This window comes from Melanotaenia boesemani, chromosome 12, assembly GCF_017639745.1.
Source record: "Melanotaenia boesemani isolate fMelBoe1 chromosome 12, fMelBoe1.pri, whole genome shotgun sequence".
In the NCBI taxonomy this organism is placed as follows: Eukaryota; Metazoa; Chordata; class Actinopteri; order Atheriniformes; family Melanotaeniidae; genus Melanotaenia; species Melanotaenia boesemani.
Window position 1 is genome coordinate 17,711,797 of NC_055693.1, and position 24,831 is coordinate 17,736,627.

General features: G+C 38.3%; 1 protein-coding gene across 3 annotated transcripts; it reads left to right on the plus strand.

The window, feature by feature from the left end:
- The first annotated feature begins 1,706 nt into the window (after positions 1–1,706).
- On the plus strand, positions 1,707–12,095 carry sp3a (sp3a transcription factor). 3 transcript variants are annotated; one of them, XM_042002327.1, is made up of 7 exons: positions 1,707–1,866; positions 2,283–2,380; positions 2,734–2,829; positions 5,199–6,429; positions 7,516–7,699; positions 7,794–7,990; positions 10,053–12,095. In XM_042002327.1, exons 1-7 carry the CDS (start codon positions 1,860–1,862, stop codon positions 10,343–10,345), a joined length of 2,106 nt encoding a protein of 701 aa, XP_041858261.1. In that variant the 5' UTR covers positions 1,707–1,859; the 3' UTR covers positions 10,346–12,095. The 3 variants fall into 3 exon arrangements, with proteins under 3 accessions (XP_041858261.1, XP_041858262.1, XP_041858263.1); XM_042002328.1 differs by having other exon boundaries at positions 2,743–2,829; XM_042002329.1 differs by lacking the exon at positions 2,734–2,829.
- The last annotated feature ends 12,736 nt before the right edge of the window (positions 12,096–24,831 follow it).

The following is a 24,831-nucleotide window of genomic DNA, read 5'->3' on the forward strand; positions in this document are numbered from 1 at the left end:
ATTTAATTTAATTTAATTTAATTTAATTTAATTTAATTTGCTAAATGATAAGGTAACCTGCAAAGGGCTATAATCATAGTTTGAAATACAGTAAAATGTTAAACTGGAAGGATTTGTGGTTGGAAAGGTGCAAAATCTAAACGAAGAGAGGAAAAAATAGTCATTTTGTGTGCTATTTGATTTTGTAGTTGGCAGTTACAAGCTAACAAAATGGACTTAGAGCTTCAAATATCTGAGATATTACAGGACCCTCATTTCTATCTGTTCAGTCTTACCAAACAATACTTTGAAAAGTTTTCCAGTGATTTCCCTCGTGGATGAACCGGTAGCTACCTCTATATACACGGCCATGTCTACATAGTGTGTTGTGAAATTTAATCTAACTTCTGTTGGAGATGGAGTTACCAATGTGTGGAATATCATTAACCTAAGCCAAGTGTAAGATGTAGCCTACTTTTCACCATTGCAAGTGTACACATTTATATTTTCTTTACATGACATATAGTAAAATGCCTTAACTCTAACTGTACAATTTTTACTTAACTCATGTTATTAAAGATAATGACATGAGAATCATTGCTTCTCCTCCTCCTTCACTCCTGTACTGAATACCTATTGTTTGTACAGATTATTATGACATATAGTTATGTTTTAAATGAATAAATAAGTTATTCCTAGCAGCCTCAGAAGAAGTAGAACAAGCAACCCAAATATTCAGACATTAGTGCAAGTGCAAGTGCAATGACGCAAGGGCCCCTTCTTGTGTATGACCCTGGATACTGGATTCATGTATCTCATTTAAGTTTCTTTATAATGAAAAAAAAAATCAGAACATTTTTCTTTCTTTCTCTCTTTTTATTTACTTTTTTTTAATTTATTTATTTAGTTAGTTAGATAGTTAGTTATTTAATTAGTTAGTTAGTTAGTTAGTTAGTTAGTTAGTTAGTTAGTTAGTTAGTTAGTTAGTTAGTTAGTTAGTTAGTTAGTTAGTTAGTTAGAGAAAGTTGGCAGGGCACTTGTCGACCAGCTATTAAGATTGACAAGTATGACAAGTGCCAAGCAGCATGTATTTCCATGTAACATGTAATATTTACTTACAAAATCTATCTAACAGTGATCAGAAATAGCAGCTGAGAGAAAATTGTGATTTTAGGTTGCAGCTATTAATCTCAACATCATTAACATTCAATTTGCACCTTTTTGCTAAGTGAAGTCTTGATAAAAGAAAGTGAAAGTTTGCCTTTAATACACATTGGCAACGTGACACATTTGAAATCAACCCTATTAAGAGTAGAATCTGAAGAAGTAATGTCTTCATGAAGCGTATATGGAAAATGAATAGATAGATAATAGATAAAGAAAATAGATTTTATTTTAGGTAATTCAAATAGATACATGATTTGTTATATTTTAACATAACTATTACCTGTTATAAATAAAAGTACCGTGCCCAACTTAAGCTATAAATAGTAACCTTCTCAGTAACAAAGATTAACTGGTAAGAACAATGTAGTTACAATCTTCACTGCCACCTACACTGTAACACTGAACATGAATAGTAAACAGGAAAAGAATACAACAAAAAGTGATTGACGCCTCAGTTGGCAAGTAACATCACAGTAAGAACATAACTAACCAATCCCCTTTACGTAGAACGGAGGGATTTCCTGTTTGTGACGCAGATACTCCCAGTCAACAGTGGAGGCCCCACCCTTGTGTTACCTACCACCCGTCAATCAAAATATAAAAAAATCTGACAGTTATAACCCGTTTCTAGGCGAATACAATCAATTCAATCTACTAATCATGTCCCGTGGCTTGTGACTATTGGGACCCTCCGTTTTAAGACAAGTCACGGTATGACTGGTACGTAACATCTATTATTTTTCACCCACGTAAGCTAACGAGCTATCTCGGGCATCCTCTGGCTAAATTAGCTGGCTAGCAAGTTAGCAGGGATGCTTATTGGCGATAGTGCTAATCATCATCGGCTAAGTTAGCGGTTTAAGCTAACGCTCTGCTTGTTAGCTTAGCCTGCCTGATTAGCTTATTTAAGTCAGATCACCAGTCATCTTCCGTTCAGCAATTTATAACCTCATCGCAGATCCATAGATAATAGTGTTGTTACTGGCGTGATTGTTGTTATTTTGGTTGTTTTATTGGTCGCTAGTTTATATTCGCTTAAGGATACTTCTTTCCTGTGAGTCTCAGATATGTGTAGCTAACATTAGCATCGGCTGTTCTCTGACTTTGCTAACCTTTTGCTTGTTTGTGTTACTTAGCGCCAGAACAGCCACTGAAACCAGATGATATGGCTGGCCTGGACGTGGATGGCAGTCAAAGCAATTTTATGCAGCAGGAGGAAGACAGGGGCAATCAGGTAAGATTTTCGTCCTGGTTCTACAACACAGATTATTTCCCGTTATCTGAATGGTGCCTACTGACGCTCACACATGTCAAAAATTGGAGGGGGGAACGTACCCTTATTTGAACCTCTCAGGCAACACATCCTCTCGGGCTCCTTGAAAACCCCGCCTCCTTTATTAGGATAGAAATGACAACTAAACTCGAACCAGACCATAACATTATTCCGAAGTTATCCTGGGTGCTGCCTGAGGGGCTCAACGCTAAAGGAGAACGTCTTCTTCATAATTTAGCAATGAGTCACTCATTGTGTGGCCCTGACTAATGGCCACCCACTTTCTTTCCTTTAAACTTACTTATTGTGGGTAGGACACTCAGCCATCACCCCTCGACCTGCTAGCCACGACCTGCACTAAAGTTGGGTCACCATCGTCAGAGGTGAACAGAGGTGCTGCCGCTGATGTGGTAAGTCAGCACCTCTGCTACATCTGATAAAAAAATAGCCACTGTATTTTGATATCAAGCTGGAGAAAATACCATTACTATGTCCTTGACAAATTATGTTTACTAAAGCTAAACTAAACAGGCTGAACGCCAGTACAGTTGGGAGTGGATTCAGACATCATATTTTATGTATTGTAGTTTTGTTGCTTCAAATCCTTGATGCACTCTGATTAAATATATCCATCAAAATAGGAACACAAGTACAGTGACATTTTTTTTAACTTTTAATTGTGAGCTTACATAGGTCAAGATTTTTTATGCTTTTAACTGTCTTTCATTTGTGCTTATTTATCATTAGTTGCGGCAATATATGGTTTAGTTGTTAGAAAAAAAGCTTGTGAAATCAGAATTGTTACAAGCTTTAGCAATAAACACCACTCGGCTCTTCTAGTTACAGCAGAGTCCTGTGTCTGCTTCACCTCTACTGGGTAAAGTAAAGGAGTTAAGGGGTGGACGATATCTATGTGTCCCGAGACCTTTTACGTACAATATATAAAATGGCTATATTGCGAACATCGAGTATAGCAGTGTTTTAAGCCATCTACATGGGTTTTTCTTTGTATCACTCTATCTGCTGATCGGAGTGAAGCTCACCGTATGTGGCATGGCTTCTCTCACTCACAGCAGACAGTTCACTCTCCTGCCCATCCAGAAAACTCTCCTGCGCACATGCATGTTGTTTCAGGAGAGACAGGAAAAAGCTTGGAGACATGCAATATGCCGATAGCTAGCTAGCTAGTTTACGAGTGTTAAGAGATAGAAGCTAAATGTGAGACGTCCATTTTTAAGCAGTAATGCGCCTCAGAAACTGACAATGACGAAAAGACTGATTGTTCAGCTGTGCATGTAGTTCTCAGTATACCGGAGCAGGAAAACTCCTCCACTTGCTTCTCCTCCATCTGCTGTTATTATTAGATAAGAGCAGACATTAAAGCAGATATTTCTGTCTGATTTACAGGTGGTTGGTGCGAGAATTTCCAACATTCACTCTCTGCTGGTGGGAGTGTAGCTCAACTGTGTGGCCATGCGGCACGACATGTAGAGACATGACGCAACGTAATTACATGTCAATGTGACAAGATAAATAAGAACAGGATGTATGATTTTTATAGTAAAAGGACAAAATATAAACCTGTGCTAGAGGGAAAGGGAACCTTAGATTACTTCTGTTGTGATCTGGTGTAAAATAGTAATAAGATAATAACTGAATATAAAATATTCCTCCTTTCATCTGTACCTGGATCCTATCCCAGCTCATTTTAACAGATGAGAGGCAGGGTACACCCTGGACAGGTCACCAGTCCGTTGCAGGGCCAACACAGATAGGGACAAACAACCATTCACATACGCACTCCCTCATACATATGCAATTTAGAGTGACCAATTAACCTAACATGCATGTCTTTGGACATGGTAGGAAGCCGGAGAACCCGGAGAGAACCCACGCATACACATGGAGAACATGCAAACTCCACACAGAAAGGTTCGAACCTAAGATTGGACTGGATGTCATCAAAGCCTCAATGTTATTTTTTCTATACTTTCATAAGCGAAGGTTGTTGCGGTTTCACTTTCAATTTATACCAGTTTACTGTTATGTTCAACCTGAGTGTATCATATTATTAAATGTCTCCTCAGTCAAATACAATTAAATCGAAATACTGCTAATTTTGTTATAAAGAAAGATATGACAGGTCCAGGCGTCAAGCCATTGCAAAAAAATAGTTACGTTTATTTATTGCTAATAAACACTTACAGCTGTAGCAGTATTTTTAAGTGGAGTTCAAGTCTTTCTCTGTTCATATCTATTTGATATGTGTGACACAAATTCAGATATGTTTCCCCATTTTCCAAGTCAGTTTAGGCTTTTAGGAATTCTGTCATTCAAAATCTGCTGTGGGTGCAGCACCTCAATGAAGTTCACCTAAAAATGTATACTTGCCTCCAGAAAAGATTAAGAGAAGAATGGAGCAGTAAGGTGAAACGGGTGTTGTTTTGGTCAGTAGAGGTTTTCATGGTATGTCTATGTGCCCCTGATGATGTAGCGCGTTTAAATGGCCTAATGTTTGCATTATCTGTCAGATTAAGATGCAATTTCCAGACTCAGTTAGTTGTTTCCACATAACAATTTTCTACAAAATAATACATCAAGACCAAAGGAAAAGATGTGTGAACACCCACATATTAAAGCTAATAAGACTGCCAGCATATATGTGAAAAAACCTTCAATTTCCCCGTCTTCTGTTGACCAAAGGTCCCATGTGTATACTTTAAACTTGTGCTTAAATGTTTATAATATATTTTTTATTGTCACTCATTTTCTTTCTTAGACATCAGATCCATCTTCGCAACTTACTGAGACTGACAAATGGGAGGTGTTAACACCTACAACAACAGCAAAGGATGAGTCTGGGATAATACAAATCCAAAGTCAAGGAATATTGACATCAAATGGACAGTATGTTCTTCCCCTCCAAAACTTACAGAGTCAGCCAATCTTTGTGACATCGGGAACAGACGACTCCTCTGCCAATTCAGTGCCTAACATTCAGTACCAAGTAATTCCTCAGATTCAGACAGCAGACGGACAGCTGAGCTTCTCCACATCCAGTGTGGATGGGCCAACTCTGAGTCAGGATGCCACAGGGCAGATTCACATCTTACCTGATGGTAGCCAAACTCTCAGTGTGACATCAGCTGCAAGCATCCTTAACAACAACCAGAACCTCATTTCACAGACTGCTAATGTCCAGCAGATTCAAGGGGTTTCTATTGGCAGCTCCACTTTCAATAACCAGGGTCAGGTTGTTACTAATGTGCCTGTGGGCTTGCCTGGGAACATCACCTTTGTTCCTATTAACAGCGTTGACTTGGACTCTCTTGGCCTCTCGGGTGCTCAGACTATAGCAACAGGGGTTACTGCTGATGGCCAGTTGATTATGACTAGTCAGCCTGTTGATGGTTCCGAGAGTCTAGCCAAAACAGATGATCACCTCTCACAGACACTACCAGTAAATGACTCGAATGGAAATACTGAGATATTTGTGCCAACGTCTTCCTCTCAGCTGCATCTTCCAGCAAATGAAGCTGGTCTCCTTTCACATGACACTTCATTATCATCAGTGGCTGCAGAGCAAGCCGACTCGAGTGCCAGTCTCCAACAAGGCTTCATCCAGCAGAATCAGGAGCAGAACGTTCAGGTGTCCCCAGCTCAGCCCATCATTCAGCTTCAGCAGGTGCCTGTTCAGACCACAAATAGTCAGGTGGTTGCAGCAGGGGGACAAAATCTGCAAAACGTGCAACTGATCAACCCAGGAACCTTCATCATCCAAGCTCAGACAGTCACACCATCGGGCCAAATACAATGGCAGACCTTCCAGGTTCAAGGAGTGCAGAACCTTCAGAACCTTCAGCTACCCACCACACCACCCCAGCAGATAACTCTGGCACCAGTCCAGACCTTGTCATTGGGTAGCATCAGTGCAGGGCAGATCCCCAACCTACAGACAGTAACAGTGAACTCAGTGGCCCAACAGGAAGGAGACACAAATACCCTTGCAGGTACAGTAGGTCTTCTTGTTATCAGACAAATAATGTTCTCTCCAACCAATGATATACCCATGTAGTTATTTTGTCTTATTTAACCTCTTTACACGATTGTGTGAATATCTACTACATTGTATTTACATCTCTTTAAATTGCTTGATGGCATAGTTGAGCAATTCTTAGCTAAGCCAGTGTTCAAGTTCTTTTAAAGGCTTTTACAATTAAAATGCTCCTTTTTTTTCAGATGCCATAATTAAGTGCCACTGTTGTTATTTCTTACCCAGAAGTAGTCCAAGTAGTTTTTCTAAAATGTCTGTCTTGAGTGATTTACTTTAGCTTGGTATAATGTACTTAAGATCTGCATTTACAACAGTTGTGCAAAATCACTGACAGTCCACAGTAACATTTAGAGCTACATGGTCATGGCTCCTGCTGGTATATGGTATCATTTTCACAGAAGCCATGCTAGAAAGGCACTAAAAAGGCTCAGGAACACCCTAGAGACTCTCTGAGGGTTATGTGGTCTAAAGAGCCCCCCGTAGGACAGCATAGCATCTCATATTTATTTATTTATTTTATTTTATTTGTTTTGGTTTTGGTTTTTCTTGTTGTAGTGGCTCTGCAGATTTGGATGCCTAAGTGATGAAAAAGCCAGCTGGCAAATAATACAGAAACCAATATAAAACAAATTCCTCTGTCTCGTATTGGCTCAGTTAAGTCTGGGCTCCTTTGTCAGTTTTATTTAAATTTTGTACTTGATTAAAAACTAATGTTTTTATAGAGGCAACACTTGCCATGGTGGAGGATTCTGGTGCTGCATTTATGTGTTTAATTTGATCACCATGTATTTAGATTATCTGGGCAATTAAGATTCAGAGTTTATACATAACTGTTCACATTAATAACATGTTAACAATTATAAGGTCATCATTGATAAATTTTATTTCAGTCAAGTATAATTACTTTTTACTACACTTCATATGGATTTAAACATGAAAACTGAAATTTGCTGCCATACGGTCACTCACATGCATTGGGCTTTGTTGCTGTTACGTAGTTGTTGCCAGAGCTTGTGTTGATAAAGTCATATAAACATTTCAGATATTCAGATCAAGGAAGAGCCAGACTCTGGAGAGTGGCTAAACACAGATTCTACCCTGAACACAAGTGATCTGTCCCACCTCCATGGAAGGCTGGTGGATGATGAGGATCAGCTAGGCCAGGAGGGCAAGAGGCTGCGCAGAGTGGCATGCACATGTCCTAACTGCAAAGAGTCTGGTGGGAGGTCTGTAAGCCTAGCTGGTGATTTTACTCCTTCTTAGATCTGAACAACATACCAGGACTTTTAAATACCTTATGTCTGTGCCTGTATTTCACAGAGGCTCCAGCATGGGAAAGAAGAAACAGCACATCTGCCACATCGTGGGCTGTGGGAAAGTGTACGGAAAGACATCGCACCTGCGAGCGCACCTGCGCTGGCATTCAGGGGAGCGACCTTTTGTCTGCAGCTGGATGTTCTGTGGGAAGAGGTTCACACGCAGTGATGAGCTCCAGAGGCACAGGAGAACACACACAGGTGCCCCTCTTTTTTTGCTTTCTCTGTGTTTGCACATCAAGAAAACATCCATGAAATCAGTAAAATGTGTTAATTTGAGCCCTGAAAAGTCATGTTGGAAATTACAGCATTCATTCCCCTCTGGACTAGCATGTTAAATTTCATATCGCGATTGGGAAATCATTGTGAGGACATCCAAATTTTATAGACTTTGTAGTCATTTTAAGGATGTGACTCATGCTTGAAGAGTTTGCTCAGCAGTGTTTTTTTACAACACATTATACAAAAATATGACTAAAGAAGTGAGCTGTGCTTTACAAGAGGGAAATTTTTGTCTTTATTCTGTAATTCTTCACTCTGCTGATCAAATGCATTGATTATTTGATCATAAGCAAGTGTGAGCACTTCTGTAAAAGAAAGAGTTTTTGTTTCTTGGTCATTCAAGTGTGTGTTAACACAGTGCCAAAGAGGAAAGACAATCAGCAGTGAGCTCAAAGAAGCAGTGCTACCCATAAACGTTGGAAAGGCTTTTTGACCATTTCAAAACTATTTAGAGTCATTTTACACAAAGAAAAAAATATTCACATTTGGGAAACATTCAAGCAGTTTCCAACCTTCCCAGGACCATAGCTCCCAGTAAATTTTAACCAAGATCAGACTCAAAGAAATAAAAAATAAAAAAAAAAAAAAAACACAAGCGCTACATGTCAGACTCCAGTTAGGCCCCAGTTAGCAAGTTAAATGCTAAACTTCATGACAGTACAATTAGAAAAGACTGAACAAGTATGGGTTGCTTGGAGGAGTTGCCAGGAGAAAACTTCTTTTCTCTAGCACCGCAACATGACTAAGGTTTGCAATACTGCATTTGAACAAACCACAAGACTGCTGGAACAATGTTCTTTTGACAGACAAGATCGAAGTGGAGGAGTCTGGCCATAACCTGCAGCATCCACACCCCTTCTGGTGTAAACCAAACTCTGTGTCAGCACAAACACCTCATAGCAGCTGTAAAAAAAAAAGAGGGGCGTTGATTTGGGCTTGTTGTGAAGCTGCAGGATCTGGGCGCTTTGTATTAAGCTCCTCCTTTTACTAAAATATTCTAGAGTCAAATATGAGACGGATAAAGCTTGGGTGAATCAGGTCATACAACAGGACAATGTGCAGCAGCAAATCTACATGAAACACAAGAAGGAAAGAATCCGTCAAGCACAGACCTCAACCTCACTAAGATGCTGTGGGAGGGCCTTGAAAGAGCATTTCATATATTGAGCAGGAATAGGCCACAACATAAGAAAGACTGATAATGTAATACTGAAAATGATAACTTAAGTAAAGTTATTACTCCAAATGGTGATTCTACAAGCTACTAAATCATGGAACTTTTCAGACACTGCTTCTGCATTTTGGCTTAGTTTTAATTTAATGAGTAATGACAGAGCAATGTCTCATGTGGTGTCGTTCTTTGAGGTTTTATTTACCTTATGTTAAGACCTGCTAAGGACCAGGTGACTTGTCAATATGCCTTTAATGCAAAAACTTAGACTCAGAAGGGAGTCTACTTTCTTTTTAATGACTAAATGTATCCGAACAACATAATGATATACAATATGTGATGACACTTAATGGACAGACCTTTGAAAGGGATAAAGCTATGTTGTTTTACCCCACCATGCCATCAGCAGATGGAGGCCTCTGACAGGATTGGTTATGGTAGCTTTTCATTACCCTGTCAGCTGCACTGTTGCCATTCACAGTATATTTAATCTTTCTAGGCATTCAGTTGATGATAATTGATATCAGTTGTTTAGTCTCAATTTGTCAGTTTAGTCAGTGGCAGACTGGCTTTAAACACTTACTTCAGATTAGTATTGATCCAAGCTTATACAGCATTCAGTAATAGTGCTTTATAAAACTTAAGGCTCAAGAATATACTTATCTGTAACAGTTGTTTATTTATCTTAAATGTAGTTTGTCTGCTAATCCTTCAAATGTAGCTTTTCAGGAAATTTTTATAAACTTTATTTTATGTCTTCAAATATATTCAATATCAAACTCTATCGAACTATTATTTTCTCTCTGGCAGGAGAGAAGAAGTTTGTCTGCCCAGAATGTTCCAAGCGCTTCATGCGGAGCGACCACCTGGCGAAGCACATTAAAACCCATCAGAACAAAAAAGGCGTGAACTCTGGCAGCGCCGTGGTGGCCTCAATGGAATCCACAGGTTCCTCCGACAGCATCATCGCCACGGCAGGCGGGACCACCCTCATCCTCACCAACATCCAGCAGGGTTCTAACAACGCCCAGGACATCCTGGCCAACGCAGAGATCCCTCTCCAGCTCGTTACCACGGTAGCGGCTAGTGAAGTCATGGAGTAATGTGCTCTCCATTTATGAACTTCTACAGCATCTCTTATACTGTATACTCCTACCTGCTTTTTTATTCAAGTTTTGAAGGACTGTCATATATATATATATATATATATATATATATATATATATATATATATATATATATATATATAAACACAGACATCCATGCTCAGTTTTCACTGAGGAAAAACAAAAAGCAAGTGGAAACGAAAAAGGTGGATAAAGACATTGCAGTAAACACAGTGAAATGCCTTATTTTGTACAATATTATGTAGTTGAAGATGTAGGATTACAGTTTGTTTCAAAATCTATGTATTTGTTAATGTTTTTTTTTTCTTTTTGTGTGTTCATGGAAATGTATTGCTACATTAAGAAAATCTTGTCTTTTGTTGACAGTATATTTTGATTATATCCTTATAAGCAAAATTAGTTTCACGTTCTTTTCAGCAGAGACTAAATGTTACAGCAGAACTAATTTTATCCACTTGAAGTAAAGTTATAAAGTCGATGCAAATTTTTCACTTTGTGATTTTAAATTATTAATATGCATTGCTTCCAAGGCAGGCGGTCTGCCAGCAAAAGCCCTTCTTTAATTAGTTTTGTTTGTTTTTATGAATATGTTTCAAACGTGAAAATGAAAAACAATCAAAGTTTTGTATCATAATGACTATTGAACACATTCTGTTATGATGACACACCTTGTTTGCTTATAAAATATTTTGACACAACAGCTATTTATATTAGGCTTTACATAGATTATGCATTTGTGATAATGAAGGTCTGGAATATTTCAAATGGTTCCATTATATGTAATTGAGATGTGTTTTTGTATCCTTTTGTTCTTTTTGGAGAACTTCTAAAAAAAAAAAAAAAAAAAAAGTTGTAATATAAGCGGGGTGGGGAGCCTTTTTTGTGGTGGTAATTGCCAAATTTGACTCCAAACTCAGGGTGACTCTTGACTGCGTGCTATAAGTAAAGTAAATCACCCCAGTCACTTCTCTGGCCATAGTGGGATGTAGTGAAGAAATGCTTTTATTTCTTCCTTTTTTCTTTCTTTCTTTTTTTTTTTTTTTGGTTAAAGCTGTCATGTTACCTATGTCTATGCGCATTGAATCCTATAATGTCTTTTTTCTGTTTAATTCAACTTATGTTGGTGTCATGGAAACAGCTTTGCAGAATTTTTCATAAGTATCTTGTTTCACCAGCCTATCGTGCAGTTGGTAAATCTGTGATTACTGAACATGGTACTCTTTTTAACAGCACTGTTGTCATCACTTTAATCTTGTTTATTACTTTGGATAGATATGTTTAGTTAAGAATCTGTGTTATATCCATTGTAAGCAAATTGAATTTTTATCTGTCCTTGTGTTTTACTTTTACTGTATCACACCCCTCTATTTTATAGCTTCTATCTAATTTCTGATACCCACCCCCACATTGTTAAATTGAGTGCACACTGAACAGTGAATTTAATCGTAACATATGTGGGTCTTTATTTTGTTAGTGTTGTTCATTTGGGTTTTTTCTTTTTTTTTTTAAGTTTTTTTCTGTTTTGTTACTTGAGACATGTAAAAATCACTAATTTCATAACGGTTATTTGGTCCTTTTTTTGGAGGTTTTTGAGTCAAACAGCAAGATGCTGAAACTTTCAGCATCTTAATATTCTTGACTGACCACTGAAGGTTTAGCTTCACTCCAGTCTTCTGTATAAATATGTCAATATATAATATCAATATAAATCTTTGTTACAAATGAATGCACTTTCTTTCTGCTTTCTCTTACAGTTCTTTAGATTTTAGCATAGTTAGTCAGGCTTTGCCTGCTGTCAAAGAGTGGTTTGATATTACATACACTACCAGTCTTAAGTCTGGACACACTAACCCAAACCTTCGACTGGTTCTGTATTTTAAATACCTGATCATGAGAAAGTTTAAAAAAATTTCTATATCTTTGTTTTTTTATTGTTTTATTTCTTCAAAAGTTTTTGCTTTGTCTCCTTGTGAAGACGTGTCAGCCAACCAAGAAGTTCATTCTCCCTTTGCAGCTTACACTCAGGGTTTGTAGTCCAGTAGATGTCACTGCAGCCAAGGGAGCAGGACAAGAGGCATGTTTGACCCTTTGACCTTCTTCATGTAGAGCTGCTGCGATGAAGACAGGAGTTGCAGAGGCCAACAGCAGGTGCAGACCCTCAATTAACTGCAAGTTAATGTCACACAGAAATGTCAGGAATGTACTCTGCAGCTGGAGAATAAAGTGCTGCCCCGTGGCTTCAAACAAACAACAGAAGAATGATGAGTAACCTAGATATTTATACATATATATATATATATATATATATATATACATTCGAGTGACTAGCAAAGTCTTATAATTACACATTCCTGGTTTCTGTATAAAGTTTTTTTGTCACCATTATTTACTCAAATAGTAATTTGATAAACCCGGAACTAACCACGCACAATAGCAGCACACATACTGCATCACCGTCTTTATAACCATTAAATATGCACTTTACCGTCAGGTGTGTTTTGTTTTTTTCTTGAATATTAGGCTCGAGATGGTGGCATATAATAGCCTACGTGGTTTCAGTGTCTGTTAACATAATTGAAAGTGTATTCTGTGGAAGGCTTTATCTAGTAAATCTGAGTGAGAAGCACATGCTTTTTAAGTCTTAGTCAATTTGCAAAAAAAGTGGAGTGAGTGAATGTGGTTTATAGTGTTAAAAAGGACTCGTCCATTTTGTCATGCCTTTCATTTGCATAATTTAATGAATCTAATTCATTGTAATGCAATACCAAGTGCACCAGGAACATAGAATGACAGTTTGAGTTAATGAAATGTGTTAACGGTATCATCATTTACTTGTATGTTAATTAGTCCAATTAATTTCTCCTGCTCGGTAATCTGAATATTGTAATAATCTTTGCTCCCCTGCAGGAATGAAATCTATGATACACAGACCTCAGGGACGATCAGCGCAGGGAATCGAGGTTTTTCTAGTTGTGAAGTGTTGCAGATTTGATAACTGGAGAGCCTTAAGGTAATCTTTTTTTTGTTTTGTTTTTATTATAGCTCTGAGATTCAGGTATTTGTTTTCCATAATTACACCCTCTGCTTGAATATTGTTTACCAGTAGCTTGTATGATCTGCCTTAAGGATGTATGATGTAAATCATAGTCCAGTGCTGTCCGGTATTGGAGCCGAAATAACTGTCTCACTTGACAAAGTGCCAACTGCCTTGTAACAGGAAGAGACTTGGTCCTTATGGCGAATGCAGATAAAAGCTGCCATCAGTGGGCAATTCTCGCTGGCAGCTCTGCAGATTCAAAGGAAGGAATTAGAGATCGGTGCTTACCGAGCATGACAACGTCCAGACTGTCATTTCAACTGCCCACCTGGATTGCAGACTAACTTTGTCAGCTAAGCTCATTTATTTGTGTTCTGACGTTTGTGTCAGCAAAGAATAAAGTGAAGCTATGTTAAAAACCAAAATGAAAGGAGTTTCCAGCAGTTTTGTTAATAAATCATGAGAGGATTCTTTTGTTTCGTTTCAAACACTGTAGTTTTTAATTGCGGAGGCAGCCATGATTTTTCAACACACACTCAGGAGTATGTTGTAACTGTTGCACTGTAGGCACAATGTGGTGCACATTTTGCAAAATAGGTGAAGAGTGGAGGCTTTTTCAATTATACAACTTTGGTGCTTTTTGTGACAGATGGGTATCATTTCAAACTGTGCTTGCATTACAAGTTTACTATGTGTTTTTGTTGTAGCAGAAAGCTTTGGCTCTTCTTGCTCAGTTTTCAAATTGCAGTATAATTGTACATAGTGCTCAGCTTCTCCAATTCATGTGCAAAATACATAAATAAAAAAACTATGTAGAGGGAGAGGAACACTGTAATCATGCAATAACATTTCCAACTGTATGCGTGGCAGAATTCAAAATGCTATTGGGATTATGGCTCTTAACCATTGGGAGGTAATGTGAACTGTTGGCAGAAATGACTTATTTCATTATGCTGTCCCAAATATATGAAATACTTCAACAAGAGGGCTGCTTCTTCCTGAGCTGTGCCCAATTTTAACGGTTTTCTCCAGTTGTTGAAGGATAGGCCTGCAATTTTGCAAAATGACTATTATTTGCCTTTCTCAAGGAATCAACAACTTGAAAGTACAGTGCAATGAATTGTTGGGGTTCTGCAGCTGCATTCATTTGCAATATGTCTTTTTTTTTTTGAAAACAGAATTTAAAACAGAAAGCCGCTATTTATTTTCTTTCGGATATGAACTGCAAGTCTCTTCAATAAGTGGAAAGCACTTACCATCCCGCCTAATGTTTTTGTTTACAGCAGGGTACTGATGTTGCTTTTCTCTTAAGCCATTAGGACATTTGAGACAATATTTAAAAAAGTGTCGTGTCTGTAGCCTTGGCACATTCTCGCCCTTGATCAACTGCAGAAGTCAGACAGTAGCCCAGATAATTTTCCCCAGCCAAGGAAACACAGCATGGATCAACTCAATAACCGGATATTCCCTCTCTACTGAATGTGGCCAATTTAGCAGAAGGTCAGTGGCTTTTTTTTTTTTTTCCCCCCCATCAGAGACCATTTGGTGACCTCCCTTTGTAGCCCCAGCAGGACCAGAGGAGACAAACAGAAACTGCTTGTGTTGACCTTGCATTAAGATGTGGACTTCTGAAGGTGAAGAGCTACCTGGTGTGGGGACAGGGGGGCTATTATGTAAACTGCTTGTGTCACATGCTTGTGGATTTAGTTTTTCATGTATTTTTGGTCATTATAAACAGTGTTGGGGTGGATGCTAAACTTAAAGATGCACATTGGGTAGAAAAGAGTGAAATGTGTGGCAGCAAATCATATTCCATCATTTTATGTGCAGAGGTGCCCTTCACAGCTTTAAATTAAATACTTTTGTCTCAGGGAAATTATGGTGTGACTACGTCCTATTTCAAGAGGGAGGAATTCAGATCAGATCTATCTTTGCTGTCTTCATTGTGTAATTTCTCCTTCCCACTGTTTTGCATTTATACTATGTATGTTTTTCCAGGTCAAGCTGAGAAAATTGAATGAGACACCTCCATCAAAATTTCCCACATTATGCTGTTATACTCATACACAGTATGTGTCTGTTTTTTGGTAAGGAGACAATTGAATAAGATGACATTATAGATCTGTGAGAAGATTATGCGGGATAATTTTTAGCCATTTCTCACAGCAGTCATATAGTTTTCACTCAGTCTGAAATAACTATTGTGCACCTCAAGGTCGTACAGTCTCAACTTTTGTTGACTTGAGTGAGAGTAAAAACTGCAAGTGTGTGATCAGTATTTTCTTTTGGTGACAAGAGCTGGCCTTCAACCCCTTGAAAACGATTTGAGATATGAAAGGAAACGTTTTGTATTTGAAAATGTACATTAAATGGTGTCAACAACACAGAAGAGGTCAGAGTAGAGTCCCCATGGAGACTGGATCTGGCTGCTGCGCTCGCAGACCCGACAACCCTCCCTGAGTGGCGGCTCTGTGATGGCTCTCAGTTTCTCTCGTCATGTCACTGGCAGCTTTGACACAGGTAATATGCATGCAGGCTGACAGTGGCTGGGATGTGCAGCAGAGACAATGATGTACATATCATTTTCCTCACTGACTGATTGAAGACTGTAATCTGTGCTGGACTTTCTTTCTGATTACACGCGTCTCAGGGAGCAAAACAAGGACTCTGAGCTGCCACTGGGCACTGTGCTCATCCAGGGCTTTCAGCCTTCAAGAGGACTGAAGTCTGCCTTTAAGGTGAGCTCAATTTTCGCCCCATTTACACTATTGTTACAAGTGTCGGATAGAATGCATCTGGTAGATAGTGGTCAAACACTGACTGTCTGAAGATGACAGAAACAAAGATGTATCTGGCACCCAAGGTCAACCCATTCCCATCTGCAGCACAGTTACAGGTTGTTTAGTACAACTTACAAACAAGAATTTCACATTCACCAGCTCTGTGCTTACAAAATGCAAAATGTCTCCAGCAGCCTAAGAAAGTATGAAATCTGTCTCGCAAGACCAGCCATGAGATGCAAAAAGACAATATGTTGCTGGATACTTTATTGTTCTCTTTATAAAGAAAACTCAGCTTCCTTAACACTTGATCCACTCTTCACATGCCTGCATAACCTTGTGAGGTGTGCTTGTGTCTTTATGTGAAACCTGAGAAATTTCCCTGTTGACAATAGGTCAATCCTTTACAGAAGGTACCTTGCACATTACAAGGTTGGTCTCCAGGGAGAAGTAATGGGTTCTGGGCAATTGACCAACCTGCCATGCTTTACTGCACCTGCACTGAGTTAGAGCTGTCATCATTACCACTTCCTCTAACGTTCCCCCGCAGCAACCCAGACACTCCCACCCTCAGGGATATTTCACTTTGGAGGAACATTTTCACTTTACATGCATCTCTCCACACACAAGTGGAAGGTAGCTTTTGAATTCAAAGCATTAAGGTAACATCTAACGGGCATTTAGGGTCGTTAGTAGTTTCCAGAATTGTTGCCAGCTATGATCTGGCTTGAACTTTTCAGATTGAGAACCAAGCTTTTCAAAAAGAGAAATTCTTAAGGATAAAGGTTGAAGGAGACGTCTTCTCATATTTTCTCTGTGTCACAATATGAAGAAGATGTTAGTAATTTCAATGGCATTTATCCTGTATTTTAGTAGGTTATTCAAAAATGATTGCAAGATTGTAAAATCTGAAAATAATCATTAGGCAGTTCTGTGAAAAAGCTGTTTGAATGGTTCATTAAAGTAAATCAGAAAAGGAACAAGCTCCTGCATTAGTTAGTTAATCAAGACTTGCCGCTAGAGAGCACCTTTAACTTAATTTTTCATTAGTACAATCCTTTAGAAAATGTTGTACATTTAAATGAGTACAGCTACACCACAGACAGAGGAGGAATCAAAACTGTGGAGGTCACAGACATCACACACAGCTTACTGATTACACTGCTGTCTGAGATCCGGACTAATCAACATCTACAACATCTTTGTGCTTTACTTGTATTAAGACCAATGTGGACAACATTCAGTGCTTTCTCTCTCTCTCTCTCTCTCTTTTTTTTCCTTTTATTGGTTACATGAGTTTCCTTAAAACAGCTCTGACTTTTTCCAGCACATAGTTAATTTAACGACAGCTTGTTTTGTTGTGAAGACCACTGAACTGAGATCAAGATACGACCAAAGCCAGGGTGCTGAGGACAAGACTTTATGGAGTTAAGAAACCAGGAGTTTAGACAAAACCGGGAAGATTTAATTAATTTATTTAAAATCTGCAAATAGAAATGAATCAGTCATATTTTTCACACACATCATGGCAACCACAATATTATGTATACCTTGTGTAAATGTATTGCATGTATATCATATCATGGTTTTACCTATATGATATAATACAATTCACTATGATACAATATGTCATATGGCCAAACTGGTTCATCTTTCATTTGATTAGACAGTGACAGAAAGGGGACAGGTTTGTATTTCCTTCTAAATTTCTAAATAATACCCTGTGTGGCAAAAAAAAAAAAAAAAAAACACAACTGAGAAGACCAACACAAACACACACACACACATGCCTAAGGGTTAAACAGGGTCAAAAGTCATATATTAGATCTGCCACTGGGTATTTAATTTAAAATGAGTATTTTTCAGTAGGCGTGTGCTTATGAGCCATCATATGTTGGAGCTGCTTTAACTAGCACAGATGCTATTAAATATGCTGTACATACATAGATTTATATGGCATAGCTCTATGCCCCAGAGTATTTGTTCATTTAATTACAGCATTTAAGATGTAGGTAAAGACAAGTAACTGAAGCAAACACCCTTAAATGGACTTTTGCTAGCTTTACACTTATCTGGCCTCTCCTTATGCCCAGCCATCTCTTCAAGCATTGCACCGTATTTACATTTTGCGTTTACTGTTCGTTTTCCATTGTAATGAGCCAAATTTTATCAGAGAAAATTTGGCAGACATTGCTGCAGTCAGCCACAGCTGTTTGTTCCATGTTCCAAATGTACTGTCTGTGAGTGCAGGCAAAGCTGTTAACAAATTTTAAAATGTGAATTATTTGTTTTCTTTACAGAACAAAGGTATAAACATTAAAATGATTTTAGATTAGCAAATGAATAAGACACTGGATAGGCAGTTTACTTTATATACTCCTTATTTTAGTCTTATGTGAACTTCAAATGATTCAGGACCTTAAAATGATAGAATTAGAAGTGGCAACTTTACTGCTCCATCATTAAACATGATTTTCAGTCACAGATAGACTTAACCTATTTGGCTCTGTAGCATGTATTTTGACCGTCTAAAGTCTATAATAGTCATTTGATGCTCATTTGTTTAAATTCTTCTGATTTAAAAAAAAAAAAAAAAAACTCCTGAACTGCCTTACTCAAAACTTTATCATTTTGAAAAGTAAATAAAAGCAAAGAAGACAAAGAAAATCCACCACTTTACTATATTAAAAATGCTTTAGAACGGGGCTCTTTTATCAGAAATGATGGAGGCCTCCACGTTGCATGTCTGTAGCAACTTTGCTCTGACTTGCAGATGTTTTTCTTTCAGTTTTCACTTCCTCCTCCCACACATGTCTTATATCAGTATTTGCTGGATCCAAAACGACCAGCTTTGAAAATGAAGGAGAGGAACTTTACATTGTGCCAGAAAAAGGAATGGAAATTGCGGGCAGTGTCAGATAATTGAGCTTGTCGTAAGAGACATGTTAATAACAGACAGAGATGCAGAAGACTTGTCACTTCGTACCCTGGGTGACAGACTCTCTCTGCTGTTGATGAGCTGTTTTAGAGGGGAAATTGTTCCACGCAAACACCATCGTTATTACAAGCTGGCAAGCTGCTCGCTTGTGTACCCAATTCTGCTCGAACTGACAGAATCCAATTGACCGGCACATATTCATGCACTTTATTTTCTTTATTCTCACCAACAATGCAGATAATTACTGCACCAAGTAAGACTGAAAATAGAATTTCACTGTGTCCCAGAAAACAAAGCCAGAGCTGTCTCAGCAACATGTCTGCTGAAATTGCTGGGAGTCCTACTGTAAGACAAGCAGCAATCCAATGTTACTTGTCAACTTAAAATCTACTGAAACCATATTGACACTTTTCTCTGCTATAAAAATCTGTTGCAGTTTCTGCTGTAAAGCCACATGTAAACCTCCACTTTGTGCATCATCTAACAGTTACTGCTGCGCTGTGACTCAACCTGCTTCTGTGGGTGTCCATTTATACTGTCATTAGTAAACACATTCAATTCTTCTGACTGTAGACGTTGTTTCTTCTGTTTTAAACAAATGTCTTCAACCATAAAAATGGCAAGTAAATGTATCATTTTCGAGCGTGGTTTGTGCTACTTCTTTGACATTTAAGAGGAAGCTGATAAAGCACTATAGCTTTTGTGTTTTAAATCTCAAGTAAATGAATCATTTGCAAATTGAAGCATTCCTAATGTTCAGAAGATGAACATAAGGGTCACTTACATGTGAATAATTCACCATTTCCCTTTTCATTTGCTTTTTAAACTTATGCAAACAGGGCATATGCAATTAAAAAAAAGGCTAAACCATATTTTAATTAAAAAAAAACCTGCTTAGTTGAATTTAAAAAAATAAATCTCTGGATTTTTGTTTTCTTCCTTTTTTATCTCCTGTAAAACTTAAAGTCCTTTTATTTCTTTAAGTTGCATTAATTTACATCACTGAAAGTCAAGTAACATTTAATGATGATGATAATAAGCTTGTGGGGGGGCCCCCCCCCCCCCCCCCCAAAAAAAAGGCCTTAGCTGTTATATTTATAGTAGTTAATAAAGAGCAGATTGAAACTGGAGGGCTGTAAAAAACATACATTACTGATCATTGTAAATACTACATTATTTCAGTTGTCTAAAAATGAGTGAACATGGATTTTGGTTTTAAAAGACAAATTCAACCTAAATTCCATGTCTGTGTCCCTATCATTAATCCCCTTGGGAGTAGCAGTGTTGCAAATAGGATGTTGTCTGTGATGCTTGTGCCCTCAGAGAAAAGCGGCAGAAGCGAGAAGAGTCTCCCAGGGACCAGACCACATCTGCTGAGTTCACGTCCCTCTGCCACCTCCAACACATCTCATTAATAAGGAGCCTTTACTGACACCATGTCGGTGTGTCATGTATTTTTCTGAACTTTGGCTTTGTTGTGAGTCCCACAGCTTGGAGGATGTGTGGCAGCCGTACTGATGTTTAGGGACAGTGTTGTGCCACTGTCCAACAAGTTGTCCGTTATCTGCGGGAAATGTGTCTGTCCAGAGGTGGGGGCGGCTGTGTGCTCTCAACCAGGCCACCTCTCAGCCTTTGTGCCAGTAACAAGCTCAGCTCAGGCTCCAACGAAGCGAGAAATTGTAAACTCTCCGGAGAGGCCCAGAGGAGAGATAAGGGCTTAGTGTTTGCTGGCAATGTGCATGGGATGAATCTGATACGGCCGAGTCCCACGCCAGAATGGGAGTGATGATACCTCCCCTTCTATGGAGAGTTATGTCTAATCCCCTTTACCAGTGTATTCACTTGCAAATATTTCTGTCACCATTAATATGTATTAACATCCTTCACACAGTGTTCAATACAGATTTATCAGTCTATTTTTCGTCTTGTGTTCACCATCATCTCTGTGCTGCTCTTGAACCGCAGCTTTTCATAAAGAAAAAAGATCTGAGTCTGCTGCTGATGTTCAAGCAGCCTGGAGATACTGTAGGGACTCCTCAGACAGCCTGCAGCTGGAGCATACACAAGAAAAATTCCTCCATGGTTTATATGCATCACATTTTTTTAAAATAAATTCTCCATGAACTTTGAGGAAGAAATATTCCATGGTGAGCGTACATTGTTAAATGGAGTAATACAGGCAAAGGAGCATGAAAAAATGGTTTTACTGAGCAATATCCTATGCATAATCTCCAGGAAAAAAGTCTCAAAATGTTCTAAATTAAGATTTGGAAACAACTGTCTTTTTTTCTTTTAAGACTATTTACATTAGTGTGATCTTAATTTAAATACTCAAATTTAATATAGCGTTATAATACGTTTTAGTCATTTGTTTGCAAATGTATTAAATTTAGCAACAACAATTTAGCAATATATATATATATATATATATATATATATATATGATTGTAGCTTTGTCATATAAGCAGAAACTCTATAAAACATCCTTATTTGCCAAAATGTTTTTCTATTTTGTTGTAAATTTGTGTCTGTTGATACTTCAATTTAAGTTTTTTCATTCATCTGAAAGTAACAAGATAAAGAATGTTGCATGGGATTTGTGTAAGATTTTGTTTGTGTTTGGTGGTCTAATCTAGACAAAGCCCTGAGAAGCTCATTATAGCCTGGTGAGGCCTTAAGCCTTTGCTTTCTGCGTTAAAGCAGCCAAGAAGTGTCTGTCAGCTTCTTGGCAGAGCCCAAATCAAGCTGTCAATTACTGGACGTGTTTATGGAAATTACATGTTTGTTAACATGCTGGAAAAATGTGCTCTCGGCTCAAGCAGCATGTGTTCAGAGAAACAATTTTGCTCGGAAATCACCTTTCAAATGGATGAAGGTGATCCTCATCAGATCGCAGACATGAGAGGCATTTTAACTCTCCCTGTCCTGATGTGTGTGAGAAAAAGCCCAGACAGGAGGAGACGGAGCAAACAATCATAGGTGGAGTCTGTAAATAACGCCATGTTTTGGTTTATTAAATCATTTCTTGTCTTCTTGTTACTATTTAACATGCAAAAAAAAAAACACAGGTTTGGCAGCGGATGCAGCAGTAACAAAAGAAGCTTGTTGCAGCTGGACTAGTCACTTTTACATTTGACATCCAGCTGTATAAAGTTAATATCGCACTCATCACACATGGGAGATTTTACTAAATATACAAAACAGTGATTTTTGCAAATACACAAAAAAACATATTGAAGCTGTGATTTGATAATTTATGCATCCATTTTCACTCTTCATGTACAGACATCCGCCAAGGGAACTGCTCATATAAAATGTAACTTCATTTTAAATAGAGTTATAAAAAGGCCTTGTCAAAATGAAGCGCTCTCTACAATTCAGTGTAATGTCTCCGATGAGATGTTTATGTCAATTTCCGCTCTGATTCTTTCTCACATAAAGGCCTTGATTTCTGCCTCCCAATGATCATGAAATTGAGCCAATCGACATGCATGTCTCAGATGTCTGGCCGAGCTCATCTTAGACAAGGTAATTTTGCCAGAGCAATTACCATTGTAATGTATTCCAAAGTCAGGGCATTTGCTGCTGCTTAGGTGAGCTGCTGACAGCATGTTTTGATTTTTAAGCAATTGTGCTTTTCGCTCTAAGATCATGCCGAGGTCCGCATTTCTCCCTATGTAACAAACCTCTGTGATTCCATTATTTTACATTAACATCTAATTACCGCACTCAGACCTGCAGCTATATTGAAAAGCCGCCACGGGTTCTGGGGTTTGACACATCTGTAAGTAAAGATGGGTTGGTGGGTGTTTATGAAGAAGAAACTCTTAACTGTAAGACATACGCAGTTCCCAGTGGACGCGTATTACCTGTCATGAACGGTGACAATGCCCTGGGGGATGTCGGCGAGCAGTGAAACTGTCATCACACGATTACTCTCACCATTACTGACCCTACATCTCCATGTAATGGCTGTTGCACACTTACCAATTCAGATTGTATTCTCAGTCATTGGCACTTAAATGCTGCAGTCCATTTTATAACAAAGATAAAGATCTCTGTAATCTGCCAGAGCTCAACCATCCCCGAGAGAGCTTGTCAGGCAGCATTTTGTTGTTCACGAGAAGTTGTCAACCATGAAGAAACTCCCTTTGTTGGCCAACTGAGAGTGTTTCTTTGAGTGCACCATTGTGTGCTTGTTGAATGATGCTTGCACATAAAGTAAGACTGTGTTTGTCCACTTTTCTGTTTGAGTCATCATGAGAAAGATGTAATGTCACATTACAATGTGACATTACATTGCATCACCTCTCATTATTTCATATTATGTAGGATGATATAGTACAGTTGTGACTGAGGGTCAGTACAGTACATCTCCAGCCAATATCTATCTATCTATCTATCTATCTATCTATCTATCTGGGTGTGTGTGTGTGTGTGAGTCCTATCGATGGCTAGAGAGGGCTGAACTGAAGGACAGCACTGAGGTGCTAATAATGGCAGCATAGGAAAAAGTTTTCAGTACCAGGGTAATCGAGGCCCAGATCTACTACACCAGGAAGGACCCCAGGTGCAGGCTGTGCAAAGAGGCCCTCGAAACAATCCAGCAGCTCACAGCAGGCTGTAAGATACTGGCAGGCAAAGAATACATGGAACGCCATAACCAAGTAGTCGGCATAATGTACAGAAACATCTTTGCAGAATCCCTAGTTCACAATGGGAAATACCTCCCAAGGTGGTGGAGAATGAGAGGGCTAAAGAAAGCCATAGTGATCAATGTAGCCATCCCCAATGATGGAAATATCAAGAAAAAGAAACACGAGTAACTGGTGATATACTAAAGAGTCAAAGAAGAGCTGGAGAAAGCCTGGCAGGTGAAGACAACAGTAGTACCTGTGGTCTTTGGAGCACTGGGGGCTGTGTCCCCCACACTGGAGAAGTGACTCCAACAGATATCTGGAGAAACATCAGACATCTCCATCCAGATACGTGCAGTCCTAGAAACAGCTAAGATACTGTGCATCCTCAGGCTCCCAGGACCAGAGCTTGAGGTGAAAAGCCACCCAACCCACCCAGGAAAGATGGGAGGGTGGGTGATGGATGATATATATATATATATATATATATATATATATATCACATATATTTTGTAAAACATGAGTCACAAATGTTCATTTTCACTTTTTTCATTTAATTAATCATTGTAATCATATATACAATTATAAACATATAAATAAGATTTTTATTTCAAACTTTATATTTGTATATTTCTGTTTGCCTCAATTTCCACTCATGACTGGATTACAGTTAGAAAACATAATGGTTTGCCTTAAAATAGATGCCTGTCACAATGATCTATTGTCTATAGCCTAGTGGGCTAAACTAGAAGGCACTGCTTCTAAAATTAATTCAAATTCCTCATCAAAATATCAGACCACTGAAACTGCAGTCTTCGTTGATCCCTTTATTATAGGTAGATAAATGAGTTTTTTGTTTGTTTGTTTTTTCCTGTACAACTCCAATTTAAGAAATGTTTGGATGCTGTATAAAATTAATTAAAAGCAATATGCAAATATTTGCAAATCTCATAAACCAATATCTTATTTGTAGTAGGAAACAAAAACACATTAAAATAAAATATTTACCATTTCATGAAAAATATAAGCTCATCTTGAATTTGACGACATCAATGAATCTCAGAAAGGTT